This window comes from Lasiosphaeria miniovina (genome assembly GCF_030549165.1).
Source record: "Lasiosphaeria miniovina strain SMH2392-1A chromosome Unknown B0T26scaffold_5, whole genome shotgun sequence".
In the NCBI taxonomy this organism is placed as follows: domain Eukaryota; kingdom Fungi; phylum Ascomycota; class Sordariomycetes; order Sordariales; family Lasiosphaeriaceae; genus Lasiosphaeria; species Lasiosphaeria miniovina.
The window spans coordinates 5067234-5087987 of record NW_026848224.1 but is presented as its reverse complement, the minus strand read 5'-3'; the positions used below and the strand labels follow the sequence as shown (position 1 = coordinate 5087987).

At 57.4% G+C, this 20754-nt stretch overlaps 8 protein-coding genes and 1 non-coding gene across 9 annotated transcripts; 4 read left to right on the top strand and 5 right to left on the bottom strand.

Annotated features, from left to right (window-relative positions):
- Positions 1–1520: 1520 nt before the first annotated feature.
- On the top strand, positions 1521–3287 carry B0T26DRAFT_783657 (uncharacterized protein; the record flags this gene model as incomplete). The annotated part of the gene is made up of 7 exons (XM_060446749.1): positions 1521–1567; positions 1627–1681; positions 1736–1972; positions 2025–2227; positions 2303–2444; positions 2511–2596; positions 2660–3287. 7 exons carry the CDS (start codon positions 1521–1523, stop codon positions 2910–2912), a joined length of 1023 nt encoding a protein of 340 aa, XP_060295256.1. The 3' UTR covers positions 2913–3287.
- A 708-nt stretch (positions 3288–3995) lies between these two features.
- Positions 3996–5625, top strand: B0T26DRAFT_651472 (pyridine nucleotide-disulfide oxidoreductase-like protein; the record flags this gene model as incomplete). Its single annotated transcript, XM_060438281.1, has 5 exons — positions 3996–4245; positions 4303–4647; positions 4701–5058; positions 5125–5441; positions 5564–5625. The coding sequence occupies 5 exons, from the start codon at positions 3996–3998 to the stop codon at positions 5623–5625; spliced, it is 1332 nt and encodes a 443-aa protein (XP_060295255.1).
- A 235-nt stretch (positions 5626–5860) lies between these two features.
- B0T26DRAFT_678207 (uncharacterized protein) lies at positions 5861–8032 on the bottom strand (the record flags this gene model as incomplete). The annotated part of the gene is made up of 7 exons (XM_060440192.1): positions 5861–6458; positions 6536–6578; positions 6626–6790; positions 6947–7411; positions 7448–7535; positions 7702–7752; positions 7991–8032. The coding sequence occupies 7 exons, from the start codon at positions 8030–8032 to the stop codon at positions 5861–5863; spliced, it is 1452 nt and encodes a 483-aa protein (XP_060295254.1).
- A 526-nt stretch (positions 8033–8558) lies between these two features.
- Positions 8559–10691, bottom strand: B0T26DRAFT_833787 (acyl-CoA N-acyltransferase). The gene is made up of 2 exons (XM_060447497.1): positions 9308–10691; positions 8559–9249 (listed from the first exon to the last, which is right to left on the bottom strand). Exons 1-2 carry the CDS (start codon positions 10277–10279, stop codon positions 8887–8889), a joined length of 1335 nt encoding a protein of 444 aa, XP_060295253.1. The 5' UTR covers positions 10280–10691; the 3' UTR covers positions 8559–8886.
- A 730-nt stretch (positions 10692–11421) lies between these two features.
- Positions 11422–13561, top strand: B0T26DRAFT_783643 (uncharacterized protein). The gene is made up of 3 exons (XM_060446748.1): positions 11422–12240; positions 12310–13025; positions 13098–13561. The coding sequence occupies exons 1-3, from the start codon at positions 11552–11554 to the stop codon at positions 13436–13438; spliced, it is 1746 nt and encodes a 581-aa protein (XP_060295252.1). The 5' UTR covers positions 11422–11551; the 3' UTR covers positions 13439–13561.
- An 810-nt stretch (positions 13562–14371) lies between these two features.
- On the top strand, positions 14372–14458 carry B0T26DRAFT_t175. Its single transcript has one exon. It is a non-coding gene; the product is annotated as a tRNA-Val (tRNA).
- A 154-nt stretch (positions 14459–14612) lies between these two features.
- Positions 14613–15840, bottom strand: B0T26DRAFT_753985 (uncharacterized protein; the record flags this gene model as incomplete). The annotated part of the gene is made up of 5 exons (XM_060445770.1): positions 14613–14938; positions 14997–15297; positions 15354–15419; positions 15477–15670; positions 15726–15840. The coding sequence occupies 5 exons, from the start codon at positions 15838–15840 to the stop codon at positions 14613–14615; spliced, it is 1002 nt and encodes a 333-aa protein (XP_060295251.1).
- A 547-nt stretch (positions 15841–16387) lies between these two features.
- On the bottom strand, positions 16388–18010 carry B0T26DRAFT_813701 (uncharacterized protein; the record flags this gene model as incomplete). The annotated part of the gene is made up of 5 exons (XM_060447338.1): positions 16388–16730; positions 16863–17132; positions 17163–17396; positions 17652–17748; positions 17856–18010. 5 exons carry the CDS (start codon positions 18008–18010, stop codon positions 16584–16586), a joined length of 903 nt encoding a protein of 300 aa, XP_060295250.1. The 3' UTR covers positions 16388–16583.
- Positions 18011–18537: 527 nt separating this feature from the next.
- B0T26DRAFT_649703 (arylsulfatase-like protein) lies at positions 18538–20548 on the bottom strand (the record flags this gene model as incomplete). Its single annotated transcript, XM_060438115.1, has 4 exons — positions 18538–18906; positions 18984–19137; positions 19215–20169; positions 20230–20548. 4 exons carry the CDS (start codon positions 20546–20548, stop codon positions 18538–18540), a joined length of 1797 nt encoding a protein of 598 aa, XP_060295249.1.
- Positions 20549–20754: the final 206 nt, after the last annotated feature.

Below are 20754 nucleotides of genomic sequence, written 5' to 3'. Positions count from 1 at the left end.
CCGCTGTGATGTACGGGTTTTGGTGGTACAAGCCCTTCAACACAGAACGCAGATATATTGTGCTCAGGCACGCGAGGGACGAAACTCCCGCAGACAGTGATTCGGGTCTACGTGGCCTCAATGATCGAGTAATCGAATTTGATGACGACCTTCTCGCCAATTCTGTTTTCTTGTGGTGTGTAATACTCGAAAACGGTCTCAAGGACAACACCCACGATTTATGGCCTAGCCTGGCACTGTACATGACCGGTGAGTTATTCACTGCCGTTCATGTGGCCGCATGGAACTGGGAATTTCCATGGCAGCTTGTCCGATATCTTTGGAGATGTTTTTCAATGACTGCTGTAATCAGTTCCTTTTGGCTATTCCTACCGCCCACTTTTCTCAGCATCTTTGAGATTTGGGCAGGCGATTAGAACGATATTGCCACGAGTGTCGCCGTGGCGTTAATATTGCTGGGTATCTTTGCTCACGTTATTTCATGGGTTGCCATCTTGATTCTCACATTTTACTGTTTCTCTTCCATGCTCCATACTGTTTACGAGAGATTGGAATGGGGTGGGTTTATTTCACATTTTGCGTGAGTCGCGTATTTGTTTCATTCTCGGGTCATTTCTCTCGAAGAGAAGCTGTGATAGATGAATGTTGTTAATAACCACGTATTGTAACTACCTCCTCAAGAACCTTGGCCGACTTAAACACAAATCTTGGATCTATTTAATTGCCGTATTGAACCATTCGATTGACACAAAGCTCATGGTTGTATGAGACCGTAAATAATGATTAAGGCGCCTTGAATAGGCGCGACAACTTCACTAAAAAAAGTCACCCCCGACTGCCAATTCAACAGCCTTAATGCTTACGGTTTCTTGCAGCTCATTAGCTTTTTGTCAATGGAATGAGTTGATACGATAGTTGCAGCCGAAATTTTGCACTTAGGAGCGGCAGTCTGCCAGAGAATGCTCAGACAATCCAGAGATGCAAGTTTTATCACAACGAAGCTACCTAACCAGGACTTACTTGATCAAGAAAGTATGTCTAGGGTTGCTACGGTATCGCCTCCAACCCCACCGCGGCACGAACACGGCAGCCACGTCTGAAGGAATAGCCGGCAAAATAGACTGGGGTTGGCATAAGAAATTGAGCAGCAGCGTCCCTATAGGCCGGAATGGCTACCGGCGATATTGCAAATATAGCTCTGCGGGCCAGAGCTTGATGAGCGCAATAAGTACGGCACAGACAATTCGACAAATCGACTATCTGCCTTTTCTCCAAGAACAAGTAGCAACCGTGGTTCTCCCCTGCACCGGCAACGACTGCCGGTTTCTTCGCAGGTTTACCATCCAAACTCCATCAACCTCGCTGGCTCCGAGACTGATCAAGCTCAGCACGTCGTTACGATGCTCCGGTCCTGTATGCTAGCGTTCTCGGCGCTTACGAGCTTCGCGGCTGCGCAAGGCGGCTCCGAGCTCGACGAGCCCATGTTGAGAGGAGGCGGCGGCGCGAGAGGGCCGGGCGCTATGCTGCGGTTCGGCTGCTCTCAGGCCGTGATCGAACGCCTCGACCCGTTCGTAAACCAAACCACCTCGAACATGTCACGAAAAAGAAACTGACCACTGGGTTTAGGCTTGTGGACCCCGGCTCGAACCCCTCGCCGCACATGCACCAAATAGTGGGAGGAGTACGCAACGATAAATCCCGAAAGATCTGTGATGGCTTGCTGATGTTGTCCCAGAATGCCTTCAGCTCGGCCATGCCGTCGGCGGACATCGCCAAACTTGCGACGTGCACGTCGTGCCACTTCAGCCAGGACTTCTCCAACTACTGGACGGCGAACCTGTACTTCCGGGCGCGCAACGGCACCTACAAGCGCGTCCCGCAGATCGCGAACCAGTTCAACGACGGCGACAACGCCGGCATCACGCTGTACTACACGTCGCCCGGCCCGAACCTGACGACCGCCTTCAGGCCGGTACTTATGCCCTGACATTCTGTTTGACCGGGCCATGCTGATCGTTGTCTAGGGCTTCCGCATGCTCACAGGCGACTCGATGCGGCGCACGTCGGAGAATCTGGGCAAGAACATGCAGCAGTGCTACCGCTGCTTCCCGAAGCCCGACTTTGGCGGCAGCATGTACTCGCCCTGCATGGACCCCAAGTGGGACACCGACCATCTGCCCACACAGCCGTGCCCTGGGGGCATCCGGTCCAACATCGTCTTTCCGCTGTAAGCAGCCGAACTCTCGGCTATTACCGCGAGCAGCAGGAGCGGATTCGGGAAAAAGGCTGACGGACGTTACAGGTGCTGGGACGGCAAGAACCTCGACAGCCCGAACCACAAGGACCACGTCGCCCACCCGGTGGGCGGGCCGACGTCATTCTCCGTCGTCACGGGCAAATGTCCCGCGAGCCACCCGGTGAAGATCCCTCAGCTGATGTACGAGGTACGTAAACAACCCGCCCCGCCACGAACAAGATACACCAGACTCACGTACCCATGTACTATACAGGTGATGTGGGACACGCGCGAATTCAACAACAAGGGCGATTGGCCCGCAGACGGCAGCCAGCCGCTGGTGCTGTCGACGGGCGACACGTAAGCCAGCGACACCTCTGCAATAACCACTCAAGGCAGTCCCGAACTAACATCACGTTCTAGCACCGGCTACGGACAGCACGCCGACTACGTCTTCGGGTGGCGGGACAGCACACTGCAGACGGCCATGGACAGCGGCTGCTACCTGCGCAACTGCTCGCAGCTGGCGGACCAGGCGCCCAAGGTCAAGAACCTGTGCAGCGTGCCCGTGACGGCCAACGAGGACCACCATCTCGACGAATGTGAGTTGTTTTGTTTTGTCTTGTCTGTCAACTACCTTGAATTGGAGCCGGTGCTGACGGGCATGACGCGGTAGGGCTTTCTGAGCTTCCGGGCGGAGGCACTGGCGTGTGATTGGGATGAGGACAATCTGTTGTTTGTGTATATGTGTTTCGAAGACGTGAATTTGAAAAGAGGGCAAAGTCAAACAGTCCCAATGTCCACTTGGAAATTTGTGGTTTTGGGGAATACTGCATGCTATTGTCGCGTGGCGATGCGTATGGAGCAAGTTTCATCCCCGCAATAGACCGAAAGTTAATTCTCGCCGGGAAAAGAAGAAAGTATTTCGTTTGATGATTTGTAAACACCAAGACGGTTGAGCCGAACAATTGTGGCCGACCTGGGCAACGAAGCAGCCACAATGCCACATTGGGGTTTTCGGCTTGGGCCAGGTGCGGCTGGTGAATTTCCCTCCGATGCCTTCGGCTCTCGGGTACTGTCGGGCACGCACAAAAAGGATGTGACGAAAAAATGAGGGGAATTGGAATTTGTGCGCGGTGGGGTCACGAGAATAATCCCTGCCGCGGCCGATGATCTGATGATCTGATAAGATTGGCCTGTGGCGGCGAAGGTCGCATCCAGTTGACACACGTCGGTGGGGACGCTCGACGACTGGCCAGGAGGTGCCTGCTGGTGGATACGCCGGGAGCAGGTTTGCGACTTGACCGCAAAAGACGGAATCCATTCATCAAGGCTCGCGTCCGATGCCGCAGCGCGCAACGCCAGCACGCCCCACGTCTGCCCGGACAGTGTACCGGATAGGCAGGGGCGAAGGAGGCTTGCAAGACGCCCGGGCTGCAGTGGAAGGCAACCCATCCCTGTGTGTTACCTAGGTAGATAACATTGGCCATATCTGGGTATGAGCCTACTGCTCACCAAAGCATACCGCTGTATCCAGCAACTTAACAAGCCCGTCTGTTGGTTCTGTCTTCCCCCTTCGAGTTTTGATGCAACTTGAACCTGGCATCCCTTTCCACAATCCGCCGATTTTTCGACGATATTACATCTCTTTAGCAATCTCTCCACCGCCTCTAAACCGCCAAAAGCAACAACAGCGCTAAGCCCACAAACGAGCCATCAAAGGGGCAGCACCAGTACCACAACATTCACAATGGGCTCCATGGTCGATAGCAGAGCGCCAAGCACCAGCACACCGACGCCCTTCCGCGTTCTCGTGGTCGGCGGCTCCTATGGCGGACTCTCGGCCGCCCTGAACCTGCAAGATCTGTGCAACGGACGGCGGCCACGCTGTGGTCCTGCCCCCGCCGAAGGCGAGACAGAGCAGAGCGGAACCGAGACAGAGCAGAGCGGAGTCGAGACGCCAAATATCGCCATCGACATCACCATAGTAGACGAGCGCGATGGCTTCTGTATGTGCCGACCCCGTCCCACGTCCACCCGGCAGCCTTCTGACTAGGGAACCCCAGACCACCTGATCGGCTCGCCGCTAGCCGTGGCCGACCAAGCCTACGCGCAAAAGGCCTGGGTCTTGTACAAGGACATCCCCGCGCTGCGCGAGCCCAACGTGCGCGTGCTGCACGGCTCGGTGCAGGGCCTCGACCCCAAGCGCAAGGTGGCCGCCTTCGCCGCCCGCGGCAGCGGCACCCAGACCACCGACCTACCTTACGACTACCTAGTCGCCGCCGCCGGCCTACGCCGCGTCTGGCCCGTCGTTCCCCAATCCCTGCGCAAGAAGCAGTACCTGTTTGAGACGAGCGACTACACCCGCGCGGCCACCACAGCCAGGCACGGCGCTGTCATCGTGGGCGGTGGTGCGTTGCCCCTTTCCCCCTGAACCACGCTACGGACTGACACACAGGCACAGGCGCCGTGGGCATCGAGATGGCGGCCGAGCTCAAGCTCGTGCACCCGGAGGTAAAGGTAACACTGGTGCACTCGCGCGACAAGCTGCTGTCGGCGGAGCCGCTGCCGGACGAGGTCAAGGACCGCAGCCTGGAGCTGCTGCGCGAGGCGGGCGTCGACGTGCTGCTGGCGCACCGGCTCGAGCGCACCGACGACGCGCGCGACGCCAGCGGCAACGCCTGCCTATCGCTACGCTTCGCTAATGGCCACACCCTACTCGCCGACCACGTCGCCATGGCCGTGTCCAAGAGCGTGCCGTCGACGGCCTGGCTGCCGCGCGGGGCGCTCGACGACGACGGATACGTCCGCGTCGATGCTACGTATGTCTATGCCTTTCCCCCATCTTACGACTTCCTCGGGCATGAAAGAATACTAACAAAAATTAGCCTGACGTTCCCCCCCGAGACGCCCAACGCCGCCCACCACCTGGCCGTCGGCGACATGATCCGCTGGTCGGGGATCAAGCGCTGCGGCGGCGCCATGCACATGGGCTACTACGCGGCGCACAACCTGCACCAGCGGCTTCTAGCATCATCATCATCACCAACTGCCGAGACTCCAAAGTTCCTCGAGCTCGCCGAGGTCCCGCCCATGATCGGCCTCGCCGTCGGCAAGAATGCCGTGTCGTACTGGCCGGGCGGCGGCATGACGTCGGGCGAGGACGTCATGACAGTCTTCTTTGGCGATGATCTCGGGTTTACGAGTGAGTTAGCCCCTTTTCCCCTCTCCCCCTTTCCTCTATCGCTTCTTGTGTTCCTGCCTTGAGATACCGAGGCAAGGGGGGATTAAAGCAGCGAGACAAATGTATTCTAACGCCATCAATAGTCTGCTGGAACCATCTCCGACTGGGCGGATACAAGTCCGTCCCTGAGGTTCCCAAGGCTTGAAGGGTGCATGTAGAATTGCTCTTGGTGTTTTGGCGTTGTTTGGGGGTCTGTTTTGCGGTATTTTAGGTAGAGAGTCACGATCATGAAATCTTCCGCCTTTAGTGCGGTATGTTAAGTTCTTTGGAACGAATGCTTCGTCGTTTATAAAGAGTGTGGTCCCGCGAATGCCACAGTGGAAACCAAAGAACGCGCATAAAACCTTCATGTCTCACCCAGAGATTCCTCGACACCAGACCTAGGCCTCAGCCTGCCACTCCTCCCCCGCCGGATACAGACTATCCTCGCGCTTGGCTCCACCCGGCCGGCCGGCCGTAACCTGGTACGCCGGACGGAAATCCCAAAGACGCGACAGCTCTGCCGGTTCTGGAAAGTGCTGCGCCTTGCCGGCCACGAGCGAGACCTTGAGCGACGGCAGCACAGCTTCCAAGTCGTCGACAAGAAGGCCGTCGTCGTCTGTGGTGACGCGCCAGTGCAGGTTGGCCTCCAGGAAGTGCACTAAATCGACGGGGCTCATGCTCGCCAGCGCCGCCGGCGGCGGACTGCCTCCGGAAGAAGAAGTCGACGACCTGGGCGTGTGCACCAGCTGCTGCTTCCAGCGCGTGATCAGCCCGTTCGTCAGCACCACGCGGCCCGTCGCCTGGGTGCGGTCCACGGCCTGCTGCGTGCACTTGGTGCAGCCCTGTCCTCCACCCCCGGCCTCGGTGGCCAGCGACGTGAAGCTGACCACCTGGCCCACGAGGCTGCCTTTGGGGCCATGGACGTCGTAGGGCAGCGTCGACGGGACCTTGCCGACGAAAATGTACACGGTGAATTGGCGGCCGCCGAGGGCCATTCTGTAGTTGCACTTAAGTCAGCAAGGGGTTGGCAAGTGATAGAACCATTGCTGCGTAAAAAAACCGTGGGTGCTTACTTCCCGTAGGCCACATTCACGGCGTAGTCGTCAAAGGTGCCGCCTAGCATGCCGCCGTAATCATGGCCTTCATGCTCATGAGTGGGATACCGTCCGTGTCGCCGGGGTCGGCGCTGATGACCGATTTCTCGGCAGCATTGCGCGCCGCGTTGTACTTGTCCGTCAGCTCGCTCTTGATGGCTTCCAGGTAGGCTTGTCTGTCGTACACGCCGTCGGCAATGTACGGCTGCTTATCGGGGATGAGATACGTGTACCCTAGCGACGTGATGTTGCGCGCGTCGTTGGATTCCCAGGAGCTCCCCTGTGTGTCCTTGTAGAACAGCCGCAGCAGCGCCTCAGCCGCCTCCTTCTCGCCAAAAAAAAGAGAGAATGTCCCACGTGTCGCGAGATTTATTTAATGTAGATACATACCAGTGATGAAACCAAAATAGGGACCAAAGGCGGCAACGACAACGGCGGGCATGTGTCCAAGCTGCGATACCGTGTCGCCATCCTTGGGAGCCGGGGGCTCGCCACACCAGCGGTGCATTTTGTTGCGCAGGGCTTCGCAGTTGGCGTAGACGTTTTTCTTTCCGGTGAACTCGGTGCTAGCGAAGTCTTGGAACTTGGCGATGGGGAAGAGGCGGTGGTAGGCGTCTCTGAGCCCCTCGTTCATGACCCCTGTCTTGACCGTGACCTCGTCACTATACGAAGTGATTCTCAGGTTTTTAGGGAGTTTCTTGTCTCCCATTGTCATGTCCTCAGGCATCCTGAACCGGTAGAGTCCATCGTCTGTTTTTCCAGACCCGGAGGAAATACGGATTTCCACCTTCTTGTTTGCCTCTTCAAAGGCCTGCGGGATGTTGTATTCCCACGGCTTCTCCTTGTCGGTCAGGTCTAGCTTTTTCGCGGCCAAGCCCTAGTACGGCAAACGCCACTCGTCGACAGCTTTGAGATCTTGGAGGTCGTTTCCGGTGAAGTTGTTGACGGCATAGTCTTTCATATACTCGTCGATGATTTTCTATCGGCAGACCAAAGTGGCATACCAAAGTCAGCGGCTGATTTCTTCGTCTCTCTAGGTGAGTAACATAAGACGGAAGAACTTGAACATTTTACTTCAAAAAGGAGCAGGTACGGCTGGTGCCATGTCGCGAATCTTCCTTCGCCGCGGGTTCAATAAGACTCACCGTCGCCCTCTTCAGGTTCATCCCAAGAGACATATGGCTTGCCATGAATGCCTGCGAGACTGATTAATTCATGTTCGTGTTTCCAATCCCGGGGTGAGAGGTGCGAACGTGCCAGCAATCTGGAAGAAGGAGAATTTCTTGTCGGGGCGTTGAAGGCAGGGAAGAAAAGGGAGCGCTGGTTAATGTGAATGAGCTTGTCTGAGGTGAACTAGCCATCAAGCTCCATGCGCTGGGGGGCCTTTCGCAAAGGATTGGCCTTGTCACGATCCAGGTCCTCTTGGACACCCACGATGGGATAGTAGCCCGAAGGATCGAGGGACTGGGGCACCATTGTCGTAGTTGTGGATTCACTGGTCGAATCTGCTTGTTGAGAATGGGACTGATGGAACTTGGAAGGTTTGAGTTGTTGTCTCAGAGAGATGGCAGGGTACTGAGTATTATATGCTCGTTCGATGTCTCGATGAGAGTTTCGTAATGAGCGAGAGTGTTAGCAAGAGAATGCATTTATCAATTTTGTGACAAAGTCTACATGACAGATGCGCTCGATTTCTTGCAGCGAATTCGCTAATTGCTAGAAATCCGAAACATCGAGGCCCAGGCCATTGTCAGCCAGGCTCTTGACTGTGTAATGCAGCTATTCCGGACTGCTTGCGTTTTTGCTATTGCCTTCTGGTGCATGCATGCGCTTCAAAGAGACCGGGTTAAGCGCCAATGGCCACCATTCCAAGAGTGACGGAGCCTGCAGTCCGCAGTTTCAGTGTCACAAACCGGGCGATTAGCGCACGCCCAGCTGGCACCATGCAATGTGAATCGGCTACACTGTATGTTTATTGTATTATTGAAGTTCATTGCATCGAGGTCCGGAACGCAACTGAGCGCTAACTGAAATCTAGTTGTAACACATCTAGCTGCCATTGATCGTTACAAAATTTGTCACACTAGTCTTAGGGCGGCATATTTCATCCGAACGCATGATAGCAACACATCGCGAGGCAAGGCTCGGAGGGCGAGGTCGAGGTGGCTTCTGTGTCCCACAGAATCAGGAACTCTGGGCATGCATATATCTTTGTGCCACTGCTGCATATATTGGGAGCACACGCCGAGAGCGAAAGGGGGTATTTATTAATTCTTGCACGGCAATCTCGCATGAAGACTTCCCCCACCTTTCCAACCTTTCCTTTTTGATCACAACTTGGGTAGCAGCCCGACCCCAGTTCCGCCCATGACCTTGTCGCTCTCGTCGAGCGGACACAGCTGGAAGAAGCGCTCGCGGTCGCACGAGACGAGGGCGGAACGCTTGTGGGGCAGGTCGATGAACTTGTTGACGCCGAAGCCGTGCATGAGGTCGTACATGAGCACGGAGCCGTTGGTGCTCTTGGGCTCGCCAACCACGGCGCTCGTGCGCGCCTCGTCCAGGAACAGGTAGTGCATCAGGCTCGACCACCACGCGCTGACGCGGTGCGGGCCCCGGAACCGCACGTCGCCCACCAGACTGTGCCGCCCCCGGTCGTAGTCGCCCGCCGAGTAGTACGCGCCGATGCGGTCCTCCTGGGAGTCGGTCAGTTGGGCTGTCAATCGCCAGCGAGAGACAGGGTGGGGGGCTCACCTTGCCCCAGTAGACCTCGAAGTATGCAAAGAATATGCCGTCAAAGGCCGCCAGCAGCGTGATCTGGTGCGGGTCGTCGTGGGCACGGCGCAGGTAGTCGCGGTGCTGGTCAACCGTACCGGTCTCGTTCCAGCCCTGGGAGACGCGGGGGTCGTTCTGCCAGGTGTGGAAGAGGCCGAGGTGGGTGGGGTCCGTGTAGTCGAGGGCGACCATGGAAAAGGTCTCGCCGAGGTGGGCGATGTAGCGGCTGTAGACGACCGAGCCGGGCGCTGGCTTAGCCCGCCGCCGCGGGTGCCACGTCTGCACCGAGCCCGCCTCGCTCGTCATGGTGTACGCCGCGGGCACCGCTGGGTAGTTGGCTAGGTCAACGGCCTCGTCCTGCTGCCTCTCGGGTACCCAGGCGGGCCGGGCGCCAAAGGGTGAGCCTGCGCCTTGCCAGAAAGAACCCCGCAACACGAGCAGCTCGTCGCTCTTCACCGGACCGGTGTCTTTGGCGTTGCTGGATATGGGGTGCGGGATAGCGAGTCCAACGGTTGTGAGCTGGCGGGCGAGCCTGTCGGCGCCGGACCCCTGGAGCTGCAGCCGAAAGGCCTCGTCGCGGGGCCGCACCGTGAAGATGGTGTAGGCGAGCAGCCACAGCTGGCCAACGGTGGGCTGGCGCTCATCCTTCCAGCGCGCGGTCACAGCCGGAGACCGCCTTGCCCGTCCCCAGGGCGTGTTGTTGGACTCATGTGGCCGGTCGCTCGACTTGACATCTTGAGGGGCCGTGAAGAAGAGGGAGGAATTGTGGAGGGGCTCGCGCAGGGGCTTGGTGTTTGCCTCGGCGCTGCGCGGTCGGAGCTGGAACGCGTCGGAGCCGTCTGTGGCCTTTGCGACGTCGTATGCCGTCAGGTACGGGTGCGGGAGCTTGAGGACAGGGTCTAAAGATGATGCGTAGGCAGCTAGGCCTCTTGGTGGTGATGGGGATGACATGGTGGCAGTGTCTTTTCTGTGGAGGAAGCGGAGAGAAGGGAATCGAGCAAGCAATGAGCAAAGTCATGATAGCTCAAGACAGCTCTTGCAGCAGACAGAGCTCCCTCAAGCTCACGTGTACAGATGGACGCTCATTTGGTGGGGGTAGACTGTGTGCCAAGCCGTGCCAATCCATACCCGAGCTCTTTCGATCAAGCCAAACACGTAAGGGGTGGTGCGTCTGTTCAGAATTATTCCGGGGATCCCTGTCTTTCCTTCTCCCAACCAATTTTGGTGCTCGTTCCGGACTTGCAGGCGCACCATCTCGAGGACACCCCGGCAAGTGAGCCATGGAGCCAATGAGAAACGGTGTCCAGCACGTGGACGAGGTGTTTGTAGCGGGGTCGAGGGGGTGATGGTGCACTGGTCTCGGATCTGATAACTTTAGTTGGACGCCAAAAAGCGGATCTGATAAAATTTCGACGGCCCCCGGCTTCTTGGCGACCCGACTTCGGAGCGGAGCTAAGGCCATGGATGTTACTGTCTGTCTACCGAGTCCTCGCGTGCCCCGTCATCGGGACTTCGAGTGTGGGGTGCCAGACTTGGCGTGAATAATCTTATCAGATCAAACCTGATCTCGAGCCAACCATACTCCTCTCTGCGGCATTTACCAGGGGGACGTGTCCAACGCTCATGGCACCATGTCTGCTTTTGAGTTATCAGATGGAGCTAGCAACGCTGCCAAGTGTCCACTGCTGCCCCTTAGTGCCTCCATGGTGCCATCATGCCACGCGAGGCCCGCAAGAAATTTCTGCTCCGTCTCGTCCCGTTACGGGGCCCACTCTCCTTGTTGCTGGTTCTCCGTTGCGGCTGCCCCTTGCGTGTGACCGAGGGCCGACCTCATCCCCACGATTGTGCCCACCGTATTCTAGCGGACCAATTTCTGGAAGCCAGGTACGATTGGCGAATTCGCCGCCAATACTCCGGCTTCGGGTGCTCTCCGAAAAGCCGAAAGCGGGATATGAACGAGGAGAAGCTTCAGAAATGCAAACCATAGAGCGTGCTTGAATGCACCTTATCAGATTAGATCAGACGAACCTGTGTTGTCACCCGGTGTGAGATTTTTGAGCACGTGCTAAGCACTCCGTTGCTTCGATTTCTGTGTTTCGCTTTCGACATCCCGGGCTGCACACACGTAATCACAGCTTTCCTTCGCGGTACTTTTCGTCCAGCCGCGCCGTCAGCCTGGACTCGAAGAGAGCCCATTAGAGACTCGTAAAGTGATTGTGCACCATGTCAACATCAGTCTCGACGACAGCCGCCACGGCGGATGGTCTCGTCCTTCCAGAGCCGCAACGACTGTCGATTCTCCACGGCCCTACGGACCCGCCCCTCGTCGATCTCACACTAGGCGAGTTGCTCAACCTGCAGTGTTTGCATCACGGGACGCAAGAGGGGCTCGTCATCCCCTGGACGGGCGCGCGATGGACGTACAACGAGCTCAATCAACACAGCAGGCTGGTGGCGGCGGCGCTGTTGGGGATGGGCATCGGCGTCGGTGACCGGGTGGGCATCATGGCGGGTAACTGCGAGCAGTACGTGTCCGTCTTCTTCGCGGCCACTCGCATCGGCGCCATTCTCGTCATCCTCAACAACACGTATACGCCCACTGAGGCCCAGTACGCGCTGGACTTTTCAGACTGCAAGGTGCTCTTCACAACGAAGCGGATTGGCCGCCTCGACAACGCCCCCCTGCTCACACAGCTCGCGGCGAGAGCGGCGCCGGGACCCAAAGTCTTCATTCTCCGGGGCGACTCGGAGGGGCATAGGACTTACCAGGACGTGTTGGCTGACGGCTCCAAGGCCAGCAACCCGGCGCGCCTCCAAGACGCCGAGCGCAAGGTGCTGCCTCATTTGGTGTGCAACCTCCAGTTCACAAGCGGCACCACGGGGTTACCAAAGGCAGCCATGCTTACTCACCAGTGCGTCACCTTTCGTTTTCCTGTCTTTTGTTTCGTGGCCGCTCGATATTGACAAGCCACCTCTCGTAGCAACATTGTGAACAACGCCCGCTTCATCGGCGACCGCATGCGGCTGACGCCAGACGACGTCCTGTGCTGCCCGCCGCCACTGTTCCACTGCTTCGGGCTCGTGCTCGGGCTCATGGCCGTCATGACGCACGGGGCCAAAATTGTGTACCCGGCCGAGGTGTTCGACGCGGGGGCGACGCTGCGGGCCATCGTCGACGAGCAGTGCACGGCGGTGCACGGGGTGCCGGCCATGTTCGACAGCATCCTGGCGCTGCCCGAAGCGAAGAGCCTCTCGGCGGCGGGGCTGCGGCTGCGGACGGGCATCATCGCGGGGGCGCCGGTGCCGCGGTACTTGATGGAGCAGCTCGTGTCGCGGCTAGGGATGCGCGAGTTCACGTCGAGCTACGGGCTGACCGAGGCGTCGCCGACGTGCTTCAACGCCTTCACCGACGACGCGGTGGCCACGCGGCTAACCACGGTCGGCACGTTGATGCCGCACGCCCATGCCAAGATTGTCGACGCCGACGGCCGCGTCGTGCCCCTGGGGGTCCGCGGCGAGCTCTGCATCGGCGGCTACCAGCTGCAGGCCGGCTACTGGAACAACTCGGCCAAGACGGCCGAGGTCATGGCCCGCGACGAGGCCGGTGTCTTGTGGCTGCACACGGGCGACGAGGCCGTGTTTGACGAGCGCGGCTACTGCACCATAACGGGACGCTTCAAGGACATTATCATCCGAGGTAAGTAATGACCCAGCAAAATGCCGGCACCAATAAGCCTAGGCAATTACTGACAGACGCATCGCAACACAGGCGGCGAGAACATTTATCCATTGGAGATTGAAGAGCGGCTCGTAGCCCACCCGGCTATCTCGGTTGCCGTCGTCGTCGGGCTCAAGGACGCCCACTACGGCGAGGTGGTGGCTACCTTTCTCGGTCTCGAGGACGGCCACGCGCGGCCCGCGCGAGGTGAGGTTCGCGACTGGGTGCGGCGACATCTCGGCAAACACAAGGCGCCGACGCACGTCTTTTGGTTTGGGATCGACGGCGTGCCGCCCTCGGCGCCTCTGACGGGCAGCGGCAAGGTGCGCAAGTTTGAAATGGCGCAGCTGGGGAACAAGCTTCTGGAGGCAGCGCCGGTAGCAAAGCTGTGAGGTGAGCGGTAATAAGTAATCGATAGGTTTAATCGTGCTCATAGTCAGGGCGCTGGGAATTGAGGTTTGGGTGCGCAAAAGAAAAGTTCGGCATTGGTGCGGCATTCTCATGCGGTTATCATCTTTCTCTCGTTTGTAATATTTATAAATAAAGAAGCGATTAGAAGCAGATTTGGTTTGACTTTGATAGCCTGCTATTTTATCAACTGGGCATGACGTCGCATGTGGCCCTGGCGCCGAGTTCAGTTGTCAGAGGACTTGGAGTTTTGTGTTTGGCAGTGTGACACCAGGGCTGCAATCATGGTACTTTTCCAGTGGAAAAGATTGGTCATTGGAGACAAGAGACAGATACAAAAACCGTACATGGCAGGAGCTATCCTCAGGTTTGTTTACACTGCATGTGAAATAAAGATGCCTGTTCAGGAAAGAACGACCTTGGTTGCGACCTTGGTTGCGACCTTGGTTGCTAATTCAACTTATTTCCTCTATCTAGACTCTAGTACCCGTCAAATTCAGTGCCATCTACACGCATTGTAGAATTAGCATTTCTATAAGATGCATTCCATTTATTTCATGCTTCCCCCAAACCCAAAGTCATTCATCGGCTTGAAGTCTGAACAAGAGTTCGTTATTTCCTCGCCCTCGTTACGTTATCCATATTCCGAAACTTCATCTGAATGCTCTTATCGTCCGATTTATCTTTCGTCGCATCATTACGTTTTGGTCGTCTCGTCCTAATATTCGATTGCACTTGGCGATCGGCGGTGCGGGACAGGCAACCGTCCCAAGATGAGGTCGGCGTGGCTTCTCCACGAAAACCTGATGCGCATTCACTCCCGATTTCCTCGCACTAGAGAAAATATTCCCGAGTGTGGCGGTGGCAACCGCGATAGCTAGCAATATCGGAAAGGTTAAACGTCAAACAATAATAAAGCCCGTATGGTCTAGTGGTATGACGTTCGCCTCACACTCCACAGCAGTGGTCGCGACAGGTCCCAGGTTCGAGCCCTGGTGTGGGCATACTTTTTACCTCCCGCTCTAATAAGAGGTACGTACTCTTTGTTTTAGATTGAGGGCCTCGAAGAAGAGCGCTTCCGCTGTTCACGTGGAACTAAAGTCTTTAGATTTGCGTTGTACAGGGGAGGTGATGAATATTCAGCTAACTATATATCCTCTAGAACCCCGGAAACTCAAACGGCTTCTCGGCCGTCGTGTAGCCGCCCGGGGGTATCCCGCCGTTAGGCAGGCCGCCGAGGAAGGACGTGTGCAGCGAGTATAGCTCTGGGTTCTGGGCGATGGCGGCGGCCTGGGCCAGCACGTCCTCGAGGTCCTGGCCAACGTCGATGTACTTACCGCGCAGGGCGGTCCTAGCCAGGCCCGTCGCCAGCGCCACGCACACCATGCCGTTGAGGTAGGGCGAGTCGTTGTAGATGTCGAGCGCCTTCGCGAACCACCCGCGCGCCTGGGGCGGCAGGTTGCCGACCGACTCGTCGCCGTACTCTGGGGGTTCACAAGTCAGCACCATTCCCACTCATTCACCACAAATCACGAGACACACTCTTGAGCGTCATAGCCGACTTGATGCCGCCCGGGTGCAGCGAGTACAGGTGGATGCCGTCGAGCGCCTCGGCGTCCATCTCCTTCTGCACGCAGCCCGTCAGGTTGATCAACGCCGCCTTGCTAGCGCAGTACGACGTGCTATACGGGATCGCCACGGTGCCCGCGCGCGACGCGATGTTGAGCACGCACCCGCTGCCCTGCGCCCGGAACCCCGGCAGCACCAGCCGCATCAGAAAGTACGGCCCGTGGAAGTTGACCGCGATGTCGCGGATGAAGTCGCGCGGGTCCTGCGCGTCGAGCTGCGACTAGTCAGACCTGTCCGTCATATTCATCCATATCGGGTGGGTAAACATACCGGTCCCAGGCCGTTAGCCCCGGCATTGTTGATGAGGATGTCGACCCTGCCGTGGGCTTCGATGGTCTTGAATGCTGTAAGCAGTCACCCCCCTGACAAGGCTGGACGGAAGGCGTTAATTACCTGCCGCACAAGGTCCTCGCAGCCCTTGAGCTCGGCAACATTGCACCTGACAAAGGTGGCGGCGGCGGCGCCCAGGCCGAGGCACCGGTCCTTGAACCCCGGCGGCGGGGGCGTGTTGTTGTACGTCAGGACCAGCGCCGCGCCCGCCACGGCAAACGACTCGGCCAGGCCCTGCCCGATGGCCCCGGCCGCGCCTTGGCGACTAGTCAGCTTCCCATTTCCCCATAAAACCTCGAAAAGGCGTCTTACCTGTGATTATTGTGACCTTGTCCTTGAGCGCGCCCTTGAACTTGGCTGGGTGGATGAAGGGGTACACGTCGGTGCGGAAGCGCGGCATGAACTGCGCGGGTGCGTCGTCGCCCATGTTGGCTGTAGCCTGGTGCTGCGGTCAGTTATCTATCTCGAATTATCTACGAATAAAGGCAAATGTCTGAATGTCTGCTTGGTCGCGGAAAGGCCAGACGGGACGGAGTTTTGGTTGCCGCGAGGCCAGACAGCGGGGTATTTTACCCCGACAACCGCAAGCGCGGGAACAAGTGTGGTGTAATTCATCCGGGATAAATATAAGCGGGCTCGACTGGGTCGCGGTAGCGGCAGAGTTGGCTGGTGCTCTATCTGTAATTACCAGGTTTCAATAGTCTCTTTGGCGATGTGCTTGATAAAGAAGACTAGAACGAGCTCAAGATTGGCAGTTGAAAAAGATATTAATGCTTATATTTCCATCGCTTTGCCTTGGATAAGAAATTGCCCAACTTCAAAGTCGACGGAAATATAGTAAGAATCACAAACATAACTCTAAGCCGCAAGAAAATAACGGTAACCTTTCTTTCCGAAGCATAATTATGGACTGGTGGTGGTTAGCATGTCTCGCAGGCTTTGGCCATAAAGTCGGCACGAGTCCAATCACAAGATTGAAAATCCCTGTCAATTGTAGTCGCTCATACACAGCCATTTGATTATTTTTTACAGTGATATGGATCCCATCATTTTGTGTTCCTCGCAAGACCCAGTAACCTCCGCTCGACAACGACCCCCGCCTGGTGGTTCTGGCAAAGTCTAGAGCCCGTTGTTTCTAAGCATCCGAGACATTTAAAACTCCAGGCTCCTTCATCCGATTCTCGGCCCATGTTCCCAGCCGCCAAAAAAGGCTTCTGAGTTGCCTCCGCGCCAGTCTCGTAGCGCAAACCACAGGTGGCGAAAGTCTCGTCCAGCCCGCATAACGGTATCGTAATCCGACGCGTGGTGATAGAGTTGCTGTGAAGCTCAAATCATTAGAGGTATCACTCATATAATACAGGAGAAATAACATACCTAGATATAATGCCCAGACCACGCCGCATATATCTCGCAATCGGCTTGGATCGCATCTTCCGGTAGCCGCTTGACGGCAGGTTGCCCATTCTCGTCCACAATCAGATCCACAGGGCTGACAGCGACCAACGGATCGAACAGCAGCGCAGGGCATATGCACGCCGTCTCCCAGTCGAACAGCGAGGTCACGAGGGGTTCGCCGTCGCCCCTACCAGAGGTCGTGATGGTCGTGTTGTGGACGCCGAAGTCGCCGTGCTCCAGCACAAGGCGGTAGAGGGAGTCGGGTACTCCAGCAATGGCAGTCGTATCCTGTGGTAGGATGTGCGGGATTGCGCGCAGGAGAGACTATTTTGCCGCTAGAGCAGTGGGTCCGACTGTCTCTTCGTCGTCTTCCCAGACGATCATGTCGCCTTTGTCCTGGATCGTCGCGTTGATCTTGCACTCGAGCATGTGCATCCAGAACTCACGCGTGGGAGCGACAGAAATAGATAGCGAACCTGGAATGAATTTGAATAAGCGCTCGAGAAGATACTCGGCAGCAAAGTCTCGTGGCGGGTCGTAGCGGAACAGTGCTGCGCGGACACGGGCCAGTTGTTCGAGCAGGAGGAGCTAGTATTGTCATCAGTGTTTCTTCTATTCTTGGTCTTGTGCTGTAATTACCCTATCATTGGAACTGAGAGTCGTCCACACGTTGTTTACACCTTCTGCCCTTTCAAAAACGAACAACCGGCGGCCGCTGAGGTCCCGAGGTATTACGAGACCGGGGCTGGCGTACTGCACGGGCACGCGCGAATGCAGCAGACGAGAGACTCAAATGTATGGTTCCGGGCGGAGAAGATTATAGACGGCGGCCTCGAAGCGTACCTCGGGAGCCTGCACATGGTTTGGGAACCCGCCAAAGCCGGGCATGTTGACGTCCCCGCGAGCTAAGCGAGCGACTATATCCGGTTTATTGGAGCATCTAATGTGGAAACCCTTGTCTTGATTTAATTTTGGATTCGTTCAGAGAAGCATAGACGCACTCACATAATTGTTAGAGCCTTTGTCGATAAGCGGAATCTCCGTCACCGTGTTTTCAGCTCGTCCTCAGTCTCGTAGACGAGGAGCTTGACGTCCCAGGTGCCGTCAAAGGGGCTCTTGCCACTGTGGACCAGGTTTAGAAGATCCTTGCCGTCATACGGCTCGCCATTAGGCATGGTCAGCCACTCATCTGGCCAGGCCATTGTAATAGAATGGAAAAGGATTTGCTTGTTCAGTCTAAATAGGGCAAGGCCCAAGCTGCGAGTGCCTTCCCCCAAAGAGGGGTAAACCCAACCCTAGCAAGAGTTACGGTGCGGTGAGTTACAGGGGTGCACAAACAAATTACTATCGTTTCGTTTGTGCAGACGCCACTGAATTCCCTTGTGATTACCCCCTCTAACCATATAAAGGGGGCGAGAGAGAGACGAGGTTTGTCCAACCTCTGCAAAACAAAATATCCTAACCGGCAAGTCAGGAAGGGGAGTTGTATGTCCCTTTTTCTTTCTTCGTTCTTGCCTCCGGCGGCCCTCCGGGGGCGCCTGCCGCGGGCTGCTCGCTACGCTCGAAAGTCGTTCTTTCCTCAGTCTTCAGAATTACCTCTGACCTCACTCTTATTCCGCAATTTGCAAACAAACAGACTCACCCACTCAATGACAGTCCCATTTCAAGCCCAAGACAACTGCACCCAAGCACCCACCCGAGACAATCTTAAACCCAGCAAACCACACCTTCACACCCACTCATCCCACCGCGCGCCATGGCGATAGACAAGCCCGTCAACGTCCCACTGCGGGCCCTCGGCATCAAGCAGATACCCAAGCTCGCAGCGACCATAGCTAACACGAGGTAATTCATGCTCGTAGAAGGTGTCAAAGCGCGCGTGCAGCGCGTCGTGCAGGCTCGCCACGTTGCCCGTCGGGTGCAGCGCATGCCACGGCCGCACGCACGTCTGCGCCCGGCACGACTTGAGCACCAGCAGCAGCGCGTCCAGCCGCGCGACCACCTTGCCCAGCGGCACTCCGTCGAGTAGCAGTGGCTCTGTGTTGCTTTCTGAGAGCGCGGAGGGGTGAAGCAGGTTGTGCTGCTGGTACGGGTCCGTCTGATCAAGCACACACATGGTTATGTCAGTGAGTGAGTGGCTTGCTGGGAGAAGGAGAATTTGAGAAAGCGGCCCACCGTTAGGTCGTACAGCTCGTGCTCGTTGTTGCACCACACCGAATAGTAGAAGTTGTACGTTTTGCTAATAATGCGCAGCGCCTTGTACGTGTTGTTGAGCACGAGGCGCGACTTTTCGTCGCCGAACAGCTTGCCCTCGCCGATAGCGAAGCCCCTGGGTAATGCATGCATGTCAGCCAGGTGAGTTTCCCGACTATATACCAGAAAAACAGAGAGAAAGGTATCACGCACCAGTACTCGACCGTGACGTGCTCGTGGCGCGAGCCCACGGCAGCTTCAAGGTCGCGCGCGCGCAGCGGGATGGCCTCGCCGTCAAAGTCGGCGCGGATGGGCGCGCCGGCGAGGTCTAGGATGGTGGGCGCGAGGTCGATGTGGGTGGTGACGAGGTTGGTGACGGCGCGGCCCTCTGGGACGCCCGGCCCGCGGACCACGAGCGGGATGTTGATGTCCTCCTCGAAGCCGCACTCCTTGCCGGGCTGCAGCCGGTGCTGGCCGATGTGGTAGCCGTTGTCGGTCGTGTAGAAGACGTAGGTGCTGTCGAGCAGGCCCAGCCGGCCCAGCCGCGCGAACACCCCGTCGACCAGCTCGTCAACCCCCTGCAGCGCCCGCAGCCGCTGCCGGTAGAAGTGATCGTTGAACGCCACGTTGTCGGGCCCTTGCCGCGGCAGCCGCCGCACCCAGTTGGCTCCCGACGGCTGCTCCGGGTTGAAGTGCGGCGTGCGCGGCACGCGCGCGTCGCCGAATAGGTGCTCGTGCCGCTTGGCCGGGATGGGCGGCGAGAAGACGGCCGCCTGCTCAATGTCGCCAATGTCGTCGAACAGCAGCGTCTGCACGTTGCTGTGCGGCGCGACAGGCGCGATGCCCAGGAAGAAGGGCCGGCCGTCGGCGGCGGCGGCATCAAGAAAGCCGTAGGCCTTGTCGGCCAGCACGTCGACCGTGTGCTGGCCCTTGTAGTTGACGGGCGCGTCGCGGTCGCGCTGGTAGCTGGCGTTGAGGTACATGTACGTGTAAGGGTCCAGCAGGAAGTCGGAGCCGTTCCAGCCGGCGGCGTGCGGCGCGTCGTAGTTCTCGACCGTGTGCGCGTTGAAGAGCTTGCCCGTGTAGTACGTGTTGTACCCTGCCTGCTGCAGCCACACGGGCAGGTAGGCGTTGTTGAACCCCTGGCGGATGAACTTGGGGTAGCCGCCTGTGTTGTGTCAGACTAGTGATGCAAGAGGGTGTGTGGGTGGTCAACGGCTCAACTCACCATAGGGCGGGTTCACGTCTGTGACGTTGGTGTTGTGGGCCTGCTTGCCCGTCCACAGCGACACCCGCGACGGGCAGCAGAGGGCCGTGGTGCAAAAGTGCCGCCTGTACTGGGTGCCGCGGTCGATGAGGTGTTTCTTGACCAGCGGCATGTAGTCGAGCGAGTTCATGTGTAGGTCCTGGTCGTCGGTCAGGATGAAGACAATGTTTGGCTGCGACCCCTTTTTTTCATCTCCAAGCGGCTTCTGCTGAGAGCCATCGTGGGCGGCAACACGCAGCAGAGACAGGCCTGCTGCCAGTGCCAGACTTGAGAGGCGCATCGTGGACCAGGAGCAGCCAGCTCTTGTCAGTGTGTGTGGCTGACCTGGAAACAATGTTTGTTTTGATATGACTTGATAATCTCTGAACCGGTGCACCACACAACAAGCAGAGCTCAGCCTTCGTTGATTATTACTACTACCCACGATATACGTCTCATATTATCAATCAAAGCCAGTCTGGGGAAGCGAGTGCCACGACCAGGGCG

Excerpts from the sequence above, each read along its gene's own strand:
- B0T26DRAFT_833787 (XM_060447497.1), bottom strand. The coding sequence starts at position 10,279 with ATGTCATCCCCATCACCACCAAGAGGCCTAGCTGCCTACGCATCATCT. Across the intron at positions 9,250-9,307 it reads TCGAGGTCTACTGGGGCAAG|GAGGACCGCATCGGCGCGTA; the intron begins GTGAGCCCCCCA and ends ACCGACTCCCAG.
- B0T26DRAFT_783643 (XM_060446748.1), top strand. The coding sequence starts at position 11,552 with ATGTCAACATCAGTCTCGACGACAGCCGCCACGGCGGATGGTCTCGTC. Across the intron at positions 12,241-12,309 it reads GCAGCCATGCTTACTCACCA|CAACATTGTGAACAACGCCC; the intron begins GTGCGTCACCTT and ends CACCTCTCGTAG. Across the intron at positions 13,026-13,097 it reads CAAGGACATTATCATCCGAG|GCGGCGAGAACATTTATCCA; the intron begins GTAAGTAATGAC and ends ATCGCAACACAG.